This window comes from Oncorhynchus masou, chromosome 31 (genome assembly GCF_036934945.1).
Source record: "Oncorhynchus masou masou isolate Uvic2021 chromosome 31, UVic_Omas_1.1, whole genome shotgun sequence".
Lineage (NCBI taxonomy): Eukaryota > Metazoa > Chordata > Actinopteri > Salmoniformes > Salmonidae > Oncorhynchus > Oncorhynchus masou.
Genome location: NC_088242.1, coordinates 79198759 through 79212325, shown reverse-complemented (window position 1 = coordinate 79212325; position 13567 = coordinate 79198759). Strand labels below are relative to the sequence as shown.

Genomic DNA, 13567 nt, shown 5'->3' with positions numbered 1-13567 from the left:
CTGCACTTCATTTTGTTTTGCCTTTGTATACATCCCAAAGAATTATGCCACTTGATTCATGGTTTTGACTGGCTGAGAAAAGCTGCCTGCCTGTCTGTCTCGTCTCCCGACTCCCGACTCGTTCATTACAATGGGACAACTTGAGATCGAATTTGAATATTGAAACAATGTTGCAAATGCCAAAGGGACAGATGGCAAGGTTTATATACTGTTGAAATCTGCTCTGCTGAAAATGATATGTTAGTCTAAAAGAGATAATGAGATAATGTCTAGATGTTTACTATATTGGAGATCAAGTTTATAAATTGCCTGGCTGGGCTGATAAAACCGTGGATTGTGCAGTCAGATGGAACAGAGTAAATAGGCATCTTAACAACATACATTTTGCCAGTGGTAATTTGTGGAATAACACCGTCTGGAATGTGATTTTAACCAATCAGCATTCAGGATTAGACCCAGCCGTTGTATAATCCTCAAATAATCCCAATAATAATCAAATCAAAAATAAGAAGAAACAGGAAATTAAGAAGTATCAGAACGAGCAATACCAAATCGAACAATGTCAGAGTCCGGAATATAAAAATGTTGTGTGTATAGACAGTATGTACAATATACAATGCCTTCGGAAAGTATTCACCTGTATTCGTGGAGTTCCTCCCATTCTTCAGTGCAGATCCTCTCGAGCTGTGTCAGGTTAGATGAGGAGCGTTGCTGCACATCTATTTTCAGGTCTCTCCAGAAATCGGGTTCAAGTCTGGGCTCTGGCTGTGGAACTCAAGGACATTCAGAGACTTGTCCCGAAGCCACTCCTGCGTTGTCTTGGCTGTGTGCTATGGGTGGTTGTCCTGTTGGATAGTGAACCTTCAACCCATTCTGAGGTCCTGAGCGCTCTGGAGCAGGTTTTCATTATGGATCTCTCTGTACTTTGCTCCGTTCATCTTTCCCTCGATCCTAACTAGTCTCCCAGTCACTGCTGCTGAAAAACATTGCACAGCATGATGCTGCCACCACCAAGCTTCACCGTAGGGATGGTAACAGATTTCTTCCAGACGTGACGCTTGGAATTCAGGCCAAAGAGTTCAATCTTGGTTTCATCAGACCAGAGAATCTTGTTTGGGACTGGAGAAATGTAACCACTCTCAAATTCATAAGCAGAACTATGGATGCAAGGGCTGACCATCCATGAAATCCAAATCATAGTTTTAACCATGTTTGAGGCTACATGGTGTTTGCTTACATTTACTTTGTTTACAAACATGGGAGTAAAACAAGCTTATATTTGGGGATCTGATGGGGTGCGACAATTGAACTAAGCTCATGAGGCATTTATAAATTATATTATTCAAGAATCAATGGGTACAATGGATGTAGCAACTGCTAATTTAAATGACAATTCAACAGAATAATGTTGCAGCAATGGTAATCATATTTGTTTCTAACTACAGTATAGATTTCAGAACAATAGACATTATGCAAACATTTTGACCAGTGTTCAATGACTCAGGCTCCCGAGTGGAGCAGCGGTCTAAGGCACTGCATCTCAGTGTTGGACGCGTAACTACAGACACCCTGGTTAGAATCCAGGCTGTATCACAACCGGCCATGATTGGGAGTCCCATAGGTCGGCACACAATTGGCCCAGTGTCATCCGGGTTTGGCTCGCTGTAGGCCGTCATTGAATTTGTTCTTAACTGACTTGTCTAGTTAAATGAAGGTTACACATATGTGCATTGGGCAGCAGTCTCTAAGGTGCAGGGCAGGGTACTGGGTGGAGGCCAGCTAGCAATGACTGCTTAACAGTCTGATGGCCTTGAGATGGAAGCTGTTTTTCAGTCTCTCGGTCCCAACTTTGATGCACCTGTACTAGATGGTAGTGGGGTTAACAGGCCGTGGCTCAGGTGGCTGAGGTCTTGGCCTTCCTGTGACACCGGGTGCTTTAGATGTCCTGAGTGGCAGGCAGTGTGCCCCCAGTTATGTGTTGGCCTGACCACACCACCCTCCGGAGAGCCCTGTGGTTGCGGGTGGCAGTGTATGTACGGCAGTGCAGTTGTCGTACCAGGCGGTGATGCAGCCCAACAGAATGCTCTCTATGGTGCATCTGTATACATTTGTGAGGGTCTTAGGACTGACCATCCATGAACCTCTTGAGGTTGAAGAGGCATTGTTGCACCTTGTTCACCACAGTGTCGATGTGGAGGGACCATTTCAGGTCCTCAGTGATGTGCATGTGGAGGAACTTGAAGCTCTCCACTGTGGCCATATTGATGTGGATGGGGGTGTGTTCTCTCTGCTGTCTCCTATAGTCCAAGATCAGATCCTTTGTTTTATTGGCGTTGAGAAAGAAGTTTCTTTCCTGACACCACTCTGCCAGGGCTCTCATCTCCACCCTGTAGTCGGGCTCGTCGTTGTTGGTAATCACGCAAACTTGATGATTGAGTTGGAGACGTGTGTAGGCACACAGTCATGGGTGAACAGGGATAGGGCAGTGTAAAGTTGTCCATTAATTTCTTGGGGTAGTATGCAAATTGTAGTGGGTCTAGGGTGTTGGGTAAGGTAGACGTGATATGGTCCTTAAATAGCACTTCATGATGACAGATGTGAGTGCTGCGGGGCTAAAGTCATTTAGTTCAACTAAAACAACATGACTTCATTAATCAGTTTGAGAGACGGACCACATTGTTCCACACCACTTCAGATTATTATATTTTGGTTTTAATTCAAGTATAATTCAATATCCACCCAATAAATTATGGCCTTTACACTTTCTTGAAGGGTTGTACATTTGAGAAGATAATAATGAAGAAATTGAACCAAGGTTGTTGATTAGAAACGGATAATCTCAAGTCACTTTCTCTCCAGCTCTTTAAATTATGCTTAACTGAGCTATGTGTCACTGGAGAAAATCAGTGCAGCATGCTTCCACTGTATTAAATTACAGTACGAAAATGACCCTGCTAAAACAGGCCCTTTCCGGTTCTTATTTGAAGTCTATTGAACAAGTGGCAGTGGCAGGCACAGATAGCTTATGTAGTACTGGGTCTAAACTGGGAGGATCTAATATCAATGGTCTGATGTTCTAGTCATAAACCTAAGAATGGCATCATCCTGCATGTCTCATAGACATGACAAGGAAGCAGCAGATACATTTATACATTTATGATTGTTGCCCTTTCCTAGGATTACATTGGTTGCTGCGTTGCCAAGACAACAGCAATTAGCAGGGACTGGGTTACCAGGCAGACAGTGGCTATAACACTCTATGCACCTCGTAGCCATAGCAACCAAGGTCAGGCCAACAGCGGAGCGCTCATCTGCTGGCTCCTTAGCTGTGCTACAGAAGACACATATTCCACATGAGGCCTTTGCCCGATCATACATTGTGACTAAACATACATCAAATTAACATGAGGCGTCTGACAGTGACCAAGAAAAAATATTTTTATGGACATTAATGTTCATGCATTTGTACAAGACCACCTTTATTTCATGTGTGCCAGTAACACCAAAAATACCTACAATACATTAGAAGTAGAACATAATGCATGTGTTTGTCACTGAGATCATCTCCTCCTATTGTTCATACATAACTGTGATCCTCTCGTGCAAATGAGTAAATCCATTTCCAATAAGGTGAACAAACTTCATTTATGAGGATCATTGACCAAATTTTCATTGAACGATACAGTACATCAGAATCAGTGAAGTGAACTACAAGTCAAAAAGGGTGGGTATACTTTCAATAATGCAAAGAAGTGTAAAGACAAGCGACCGTATGCTCCGTCACTCACTCACATGCTAGATTTCACATTTCTCTGATACATAATGAGATCTACAAGAGATTTAATTCATCCTACATCAGAAAATATTACAAATGAATCAACTAACTGCTGGAACCCCTACCTAACCTCTCATCACCACCACCACCCCCTCCTATTCCCCATTCCCATCACAGCAGCAGAATCCTCCCATAGCTGTCAAGCTGGTGTTTGAATGTGTTCAATTAGCCTGTAACCAGAGGCAGGGTGAACACTTAATCCCACAGCACCTGCTGTCTGTTCACAAGTTAACCCCAGAGAGCTGGGCCTCTGATGGGGGCCGGCAGGATATCACTACGCTTGGCCCTTTGTCCAGCTGCCCTGGACTTACTCCCACTATCTGATTGGAGATTACTGCAGAGCAGGGTGACAGGCAACTAGCTGGGCAGCAGTTATTACTCATACATTTATTCTAACATTTGGTTAATACAGTAAGATACGTTTCAGGATTGATTTCTTACTGAGGAATGGACACAGATACAAAGAAAAAATGCATATCAGCACCATGCTATACATTTCCCAACTTTAGTTTCCCAAGTGTTCAAAGCCTACTGTAGAACTCACCTAACTGTTATCTGTTATTCAGATGGGACACATATGCCTAAGTATTTCAGCCCTGAATCAAGCTGAAATGGATTTTCAAGTCTTTGCAGTAATAGATTGTTTAGCTGGTATGACACGCCTTTGTCTTTTGTGATAAAGCCTGTTACCACACTTTGCTTTATTCCATTGAGTCTACAGATGGGCACAGAACACAGAGGCATTTAACCTTGAGAGGTGCTTAAAAGAGGATAGTACATTAAACATCTTATGAATGTTGGTTGACATGAACGTCATCTATTTCCCTTCACTTATAAATCTGTTGTAGAAGAGTAACCTTCTGATTTACAGTTGGTCCATAATTATTGGCACCTTTGATAAAGATGACAGAAATGTGCAAAAAAAAATAAAAAATACAAATACTGAGCTAAACTGAACAAAAATATAAATGCAACATGCAACAATTTCAACGATTTTACTGAATTACAGTTCATATAAAGGAAATCAGTTAATTAAAATAAATCAATTAGGCCCTAATCTATGGATTTCACATGACTAGGCATGGCCGCAGTCATGGGTGGGCCTGGAAAGGAATAGGCCCATTCACTGGGGAGCCAGGCCCAGCTAATTAGATTTTGTTTTTCCCCTCAAAAGGGCGTTATTACAAACAGAAACACTCCTCAATTTCATCAGCTGTCTGGTTTGCTGGTCTCAGATGATCCAGCAAGTGAAGAAGCTGGATGTGGATGGACTGAGCTGGCGTGGTTGTGAGGCCGGTTGAACGTACTGCCACATTTTCTAAAACAACGTTGGAGGCGGCTTAATTGAATTAACATTCAATTTTATGGAAACAACTCTGGTGGACATTCCTGCAGTTAACATGCCAAGTGCACGCTCCCTCAAAAATTGAGACATCTGTGGCATTGTGTTGACAATTACTGCACTAAATTGTCATTTTGTTGTCCACAGCCCAAGGTGCCCCTGTGTAATGATCATGCTGATTATCTTGGCTCAGGAGAAATTCTCACTAACAGGCATGTAAACAAATATGTGCAAAGCATTTGAGAGAAATAAGCTTTTTGTCTGTATGGAACATTTCTGGGATCATTTATTTCAGCTTATGAAATATGGGACCAACACTTTACATGTTGCGTTTATATTTTTGTTCAGTATATATTGCATGCTAAAAATGTTTTGACAATTAGATATTTTCTACTAAGAAAATTGAGAAATAGATTTTGTTTAACAAGTAATAAATATAAAATCCACTAAGAAATGCTTAATTGGCCACAAGCTCAACATTTTGCAAAGCTCATCTCAGTCTCTGGAATTGAACCCCATTGAAAACCTGGGGTTTGAATTGAAAAGGGTAGTCTATGAGAGCAGGCGAAAGATATCAAGGTTCTGGAAAGTTTCTGTGTGGAGGAATGGTCTAAGATCCCTCCCAACGTGTTCTCCAATCTTATAAAACATTTTAGAAAAAGTCTCAACGGGAGGGTGCTTGAAAACATGGGTCAAAATTATTAACACACCTATCTTTTAGAGATGTTTTTGTATTACTTGTTACACCTTTTACACCTACATCTTTCTCTGGGCAATTGTAATAGTATAAAATATAATTTCCTAATTGTTTGGAGCATACCATACCAAATAAAATTTGATTTGACCATATAGTTCAGTATTTGTAATTATTTTATAGTATTTTTTGCTCATCTTTATCAAGGGTGCTAATAATTATGAACCTGAATGTAGATAAATGAGCTAGATAAAGTCATCATAAAATTAGGGAAATGCCCTGCAAATTTGACTTCCTATTTTTTCAAAGCTGAGCTGATTGCACTGTGAAAACATGATGGCCATAGCATTTTTTTCTTAATTCCTTTGTCTTTTTGGTCCCATTTTGCTGCAGTATCATTATGTCTGAGTTAAATGAGAAAGGTGATGTACAGACATCTTCCCACTCACACACCCACAGAAAGCTCCAGTTGGATCACACTTCTCGTTCCACTCCTCAGCTGAGACTTTTCACTCCACATTTCCTGCAGGCAGAGGCTCATGCAGTGGATAATCCCAAGAATGCATCCACCTCAGATTATTTATTTTTTTATCAGTAATGCAAGCAAGATATCTTAGGTCAAATTCATAAGTTGGGAGTAATTACTAGCATGGATGTACACTCCAAATGGTGCTGACAGCAACCTGAAATAAAGCAGCACAAAAACTGTACCTACAATTTGAATTTGTTCTTGATAATAACATCTGCTCAACTGTAAATAACATTAAACAATCATGTATTCCAATATATGGCTACAGCTATGAGTACATTACAGTAGTACAGTCCTCATGAAATTCTTCATACTTGACTTGTCAAAACAAAGTATTGATAATTAAGATAATTCCACAGACAGCGGTGCTCAGATATTCTTTAGTGTTTTCGGTGATCGGTTCAAAAAGGAATCGGTATTTTCAAATAACATTAATGGTCATTTCCTTTATAACTTACCCACATAATGTATTTAATTTCTAACACAGTATGAGCTAGGTTAGCAACATATAGTAGATAATTTGTTAAATTGGAAAAGAGGAAAATAAATTACATTGTCCCCTTTTTGCTCATGTTAAAGACGCTTTAGACCAATCAAGTTTTAATAACTAAATCCACTAAGCAAAGCATATTACAGATAGTCATTATTCTGGTAAAATATTCATAATAAAGAATCACAATCAATATTTAAATAATTTTATTGAAATATAAAACAAATGTAAAAAGGCTAAATAAAAATACATAGAATAAAATGTGACCAAAAAAGTACATTTTGAGAGCCAGCCAAAAACATCTTTGGTCCCTGCAAGGAATCCATCCCCCATCCCCAAGCTCCCAATTTCAACTTCAAGTGGTTCCGCCCACAGTCCAGTCTTATTTTGTTCCTCACACAAGGGAGAGAAAAAAGGCAGAGTGACTGCTTTTTGCTCGACACAGTACAATGCCAAGTTCTCCAGGTCTAGTCCACTGCTTTCCTCTCATATACAGACATGACGCATGTGGAAATTCACCACATACTCAGCGTTGGTCCTCTGTACTGAGATGGCGAACGGCTCAAAGGGGTGGAATGTGAAGGCCACCAGCCGCCGGACGGCATGGTTAATGGGCCGGCCCAGGAGGCCTGCCTGGATCTTGAACTTCAGCAAGCCAGAGTCCCGAGCGTAAAATCTGCAGTTAACAAGAAAAACAGTCAGTCTTTTCAAATGCAAGTTTGAAATGAAAGAGGGTATCTAGGAACACACAGTAACAACCAAATGGTTGTCCTATGACGTTATTAGTTATTGTAGTTTCATTTCCTAACAATAAATGTAATTGTTTCAAAAACAAGAGAGCTTACAGTTACCATAAAATGTTGATTAAACAGTCTCCAACAAGTCGCTGCCTTTTATAATGGCCAGGCATCATTTACACATTTTAGCTAATAAATGGCGGTCTCTATAATAAACACCTGGTCAAGTTGAATTATGCATTCATGCTCCGGTGGAATCTAACAGAATCTCTATCTCACTCTGAATGATTGATGTCTCTAACAGACTTCGGGGCAGCTCCACAGTTGAAGCAAATAACACCCCTTTATTAATTGAAGTTTTATGGTATGAATGACTGATTATTAATTACATGTCATTTTTACTTAAAGCAAAAATGTTTGTTGTGCCCTACAGATAAAAACATTAGAAATCAGCATTATCTAGTCAATGTTACCTGATGGGGTGGTCTCCACATGTTTTGGGCCGTTCCATCACAGACACCCACTTGTCGTCGTAGCTGAAGAGAGAAAGATCGAGGTAGGGGCTGCTGCTGTAGGACTGAGCACTAATGGGCAGCTGTCCCAGCAGCCTCCTCACAGCCTCAGTGTGACCGCCATACTTTGCATTCACTATGGTGTCTTTGAACCTGACGAGGAAGGAGCATAAGCAGAAGGATTTCTGAATCACTTAACTGAAAAATTCTAAGGAATACTGTGAAATTCTCAGAACTCTACTAAACACTGTTTTAAGAGTCTAATTTCTGTAAATTGGTTCAATTTATTAGCCTTTGGACTGGGACACACTGTAGGGATTTATTTTCATGGTAGCCCTGTGGTGGGCCTTCCCCCCAGTCTCCAATACCTTCTCTGGACCTGCCGTGCAAAGTTGTTGCTGGAGGCAGAGCAGGGGAACTGAACAGCTTCACTGTGGAGCGTGGCGTTCCGGAACAGGTCACAGAAGTTCTCAAACAGCTCCAGCAGTTTGTCAGAGGTGTTCTCAAAGACTGCCATCACCTCTGTGCTCACCATGTTGTACACTACAAAGAACGAGGGCTGAGAGAAGAGCAGACATATATGAAGTTAGAAATAAAGACGATATGCACTAATGCCACAGCAGCAAAGAATCATATGAAATAGGCCTATAGTTAATGTTTGAGACAAAATCAATTTTAATTTTTCATAACAGAAGTTTTCTGAGCAATAAGCTGAAATGAGCCTGAATCTACAGTATTAATTCCCCAGTCCCTTTATGTATAGTACAGAAAAACAAAATCAAATAACAGGATCTAATCAACTGCAGATTGGATTTACAGATAGCACTTTCAGAAGTGCATACTTGTATGATTACCACACCAACAAGGCCTTATTACAGAAACTTAATTAGGGAAGAGGGGGTAAGTGTACCTGAGAGGGGTCAGTGACTCGCAGGGTGACCACGTCCTCACTGGTATATTTGATGAAGAGGTGGTGCTCATCTAGTAGCTGCATCTTCCACATCCTCAGCTGTCTCAGCTGGTCAAAGAACTGGAAGAAGCGTCGCTTGGCGGTGGCGCTGCCGTCCTGCTCAGCCCGTCTCCACAGGTACACCAGTAGTCTGTGCTTCAGGGAGTTGATGGTCTTCTCCTTGTAGAGGCGGGAGAAGCCTGGCTGGCCCTCGGCCCGGGCCTCAGTATACACCGCAGACAGAGTGAGGAGGTCGTCTTCGTAGCAGAACCGACCAATGGTTCGCACGTCCAGGAACGTCCCCTCTGATGTCACCTACCGGATGAAAGCAAAATGTTTGTAAAAACGTTAATTACATTCGATAATCTTACTTCCAGGTAGGCATAGGGTTCAGAGGGTGATGCAGGATGAGATATATACCTGAAAGACATGGATTGTCTGCTGCTGAACAGAAAGAACAGCCAGTATGTTACGGTAGAGGTAGAGTCCCTGGTTATGCGAGAGGATGATCTTGTCACACTTGAAGGACCTGGTGTCACAAAGCCGGCCAGTGTGCAGGTCAATGATGTGCAGTGAGTAGTCCTCCAGCGGAGAGCGGGGGTTGGGAGTCACAGACTCATTGTTGCGGTACACCTCAAAGAAGTGTGGAGAGGGCTCCTCGGGCACATAGACCGCTGAGCCCACGATCACATAGCGACAGTCATCAGTGAATAGGCTGCACTCTCGGTTCAGGTGCTCTCCATTGGAGGCCACATTAGTGACGTGCAGTAATGAAAAAAAGCGTTCAAAGAGGCGGCCGCGGATGTTGAGGGAGCGTTGGTCATTGCCATTGGCCAGGGTCTCCCCATCCTGCCCCAGCAGCAGATCCTCAGCCGCCTGGCAGCCCTGGTACTCATAGATCTCCAGGGAGGTCTGGTCAGAGGAGAAGGCTATGAAGCAGCGTCCATCTGGGGAGAACTTGCGGAGGAAGCAGGGAGGCTTCTCTACGTTGACCACAGTGAAGTTGGGGAAAAGGTTCTGGTGGAAGCAGCGCACGCGGTACCAGTGGGCTCCAGCCCGTCCAGAGAAGATCCGCCGCCGCTCCAGTCGATGGACTACATTCTGGTTCTGGATGCGCCTGGGTTTCAGGGTTGGGGAATCATCTTCCATGGTTCGATTGTTGCCAGCTCCCACTTACTGGTTGCTACATCACAAATCTCTCTGTATAGCAACTGGTAAAAGAGGTAATACAAACAATGATTATATCAGTTTACAATTAAGTTGAAAATGCAACAAGCTTATCAGAAGATTAATATATCATACAGGTAATTTCTAACTAAAATGAGTTTAGCCTAGATCAGGGGTGTATTCACTGAGACCAAGCAATGTGAAACGTACACAAATAGAAGCAAATGGAACTAAAAGGGGGAGGGACCTACATGAATTTGTCCAATACTCTACGTGGAGTAAACCGTTTCTGCCGCAAAACATTTTGCAATGGTGTGAAATGTTTTGCAACAGTGTCCGACTAATGAATACACTCCAGGGCTGTGTTCAGTTCGTTTCAACATTTGCTACATTACATGATGGGGTAGGTACTGGCCAATGCATTCAAAACAGTGAAATGTTCAATAGCCAGTCCATCCAGGAAAAAAAGAAAGAAAAGAGGGCTTGAAATTTCAACCAATTACTGCACATTTCCTGCATAATATGGTTCAATCAAGCCACACATCAACAAACATGCATATTTTCCACAACAAATTGGACACCATTGCAATTGCCATGCAAAATGCCAGCACTGCCACAGTAAAATCATGAATATTTGCCCAAAAATATCACACAAAATTTCCCTGCAAAATCCATTCACTCCCGTTTGGTGGGTGTGGCCTGATCAAAATGGGTGTGTTCATTTGAAATCGCAAAACTCGTACATCACACACTATACACGATCTCCCTTTGGGCCACCATAATCACGCCGTTCTTCAACTGGTTGTTCAATACAGTACTGTTTCCATTGAATTAAACTTTGAACACTGTTCTTTAGTAGAGAGCGCACCTTGTTCACAGACACTTCTGCACAGTGTTTGAAAACATGCACAATAGAGCTCGCCAGCTTCTATTCCTAAAATACAGAAATAAGTTACCTCTGGTTCATCAGCCATTCCTATGTGGAAAATAAATCAGGAAATAATGGGGTTTTGGGATAAACGCTTAAAATAAGGCCTGAGGTTAACACAGGCTTAGGAAATCTTATATGTTTTGTTCTATGAGATAATATTCAGTTAACATGACCTTTATGAATTATGATGTCTTTGTGCTTGTATTTAATTTGATTACATTTCGGGGGCTCTCGAGAGGTGCATCACAACTGGCCATGATTGGGAGTCCCATAGAGCGGCGTAAAATTGGCTGAGCGTTGCCCGAGTCTGATGGCCTAACCCGGCCAATGTAAATAAGATTTTGTTCTTAACTGACTTGCCTAGTTAAATAAAGGTTCATATATATATATATATATATATATATATATATATATATATAAATTCTTCAACATTCACAAAAAGTGACATTTTTATTGAATTTTTTTATTTCACCTTTATTTAAACTGAAGATTATCTCAAAGAACAAAAGGTCTAAGATCTCCTAAGCCTTTTTTAAATATTAACAACATATCAATACACGAAGTACATGTGAGAACACAAGTATATATATAAATAATATACAATGGACAATTGGTCTAGGGGTACAATATCGCATTACACAAGGACCTCAAGGGACATACATAGAATTATAATTCTAACAGCTTTTGTTAGTAGAGTATTTAATTGTCTTAAAATACAGTTCAATTTATTTCTGTGGTGTTTTGTTTGTAAATTTACATTTGTGAATATGAAATTTGGCCAAAAGAATAATGAAATTAATTACATAAAAATGTTTCAGCGTATTTCTATCGTAGGTTAAGAATCCAAGCAGTACATCTCTTCACAATAGTGTAAGATCTTCATAAATGTGTTCAATTATAAATCTACTGATGTCTTGCCAGTTTCCTTACATGAATACAATGCCAAAAAAAGATGCAACACTGTTTCTGGGTGGTCATTACAAAAGGAACAATTTGAGGTGATGTTTGCCTTAAACTTGTTCATATAGTGGTTAGCAGGATAATAATTATGAATACTTTTAAAGGAAACTTCCTTAATTTTGTTAACAAGTAGGTATGGGTGAGGCAACATCCAAACTTTTGTCCAACAGATCTTATTGGAATGGATTTATTGATAATATCTCCTAAACCTGTGTTTACAACATGCCTTATTACCGACGTTTATCCCCCAAAAACATGGCGGAGTTAGTGCCTACAAAAAAAATCCATTACTATTGTTCTCTATGGGCTATGCGCAATTAGCCTGTGTAGTGAGTCGATAGAGTACAGCTAAGAGCGGAAGTAACTTTTCGTAGCAGGTTAAGAGAGCAATTTAGCTAACCCTAACTCTTTTCTTAGCCTCAGTCTGCTGTTAATTTACCTAACCTGCTAAGTAAATTATCCTAGCCTGATACGTTCGTAGCTGTATTCCACCTAGTCAGAACCAATAACTTGGCGACGGGTTAGTAGGTCATTATTTCATTTTACAGATTAACCGCAGGAAAAAAAGTGTGGCTCCCATTTTCCATTCATACTAACATGCTAACTACCAAGCTAGCCCTGAAAAATAGCAGCTAGCTAGCGTTCCATCTAAAGTCACAAGCTTCCCGAAACGAAGCTGAATATTATTTCGTTTTGGGCCAGACAGAAACAGATGCAGCAAAATACACCACCAACAGAAATACATTGTCAAGCCGGTATGCTAACGTTAGCTTGCTACTAGTACTAGCCCAGACAGAAGGCTTATAAATTTATTTGGTACTAGTGCTGAATGACAAGTGCGGGAATAACGTTTAACTTACAGGCTTGAGGCTAGCGTCTTGAGGGCAGGCAATAAAAAAACGAATGTATGACAAGCTTGGAACATTTGTTCTGCACATACGACATAAGTGAGTCGTGATTTCTCAACACTGTTCAATGTTGTTGGTATTAGTTAGCTAGCTAATAGAGCCGTCAGCGAAGACGCATCCTCTTCCGTGGAACCATTCCTCACAGCGCCTCCGTAAATTCAGGTTGAAAAGAGTATTGCATCACGTTGACTCCACATTTGACCAAATACAGACTGGTCGTAAGCCTTCACTGCAATGACACAGAAATTGCCTGGGGCACAGACCCTGTGATTTCCTGGGGCCCTAATAGTGTTTTTTCGACTTGAAATTAATTTGAATATAATTACTTTAAATATGTGGTCAGAATGAAACCCTAATAGAGAAACATGAAGTGATTAAATGAGAAAACCTCCACTCGCATATAGCTGACAAATTCAGTTCAGAAGTTTTCCTGGCCATGTGACCTGATCAGAGTTTTTCTTGGTCATAGTACACTACTGGCCCTGCTAATAGGTCTAATCAACTGAAACCATC

At 41.0% G+C, this 13567-nt stretch overlaps 1 protein-coding gene across 1 annotated transcript; it reads right to left on the bottom strand.

The window, feature by feature from the left end:
* Positions 1 to 7079: 7079 nt before the first annotated feature.
* Positions 7080 to 13190, bottom strand: LOC135524525 (DET1 homolog). The gene is made up of 6 exons (XM_064952126.1): positions 13007 to 13190; positions 9509 to 10299; positions 9050 to 9403; positions 8508 to 8698; positions 8101 to 8292; positions 7080 to 7566 (listed from the first exon to the last, which is right to left on the bottom strand). The coding sequence occupies exons 2-6, from the start codon at positions 10235 to 10237 to the stop codon at positions 7377 to 7379; spliced, it is 1656 nt and encodes a 551-aa protein (XP_064808198.1). The 5' UTR covers positions 10238 to 10299; positions 13007 to 13190; the 3' UTR covers positions 7080 to 7376.
* Positions 13191 to 13567: the final 377 nt, after the last annotated feature.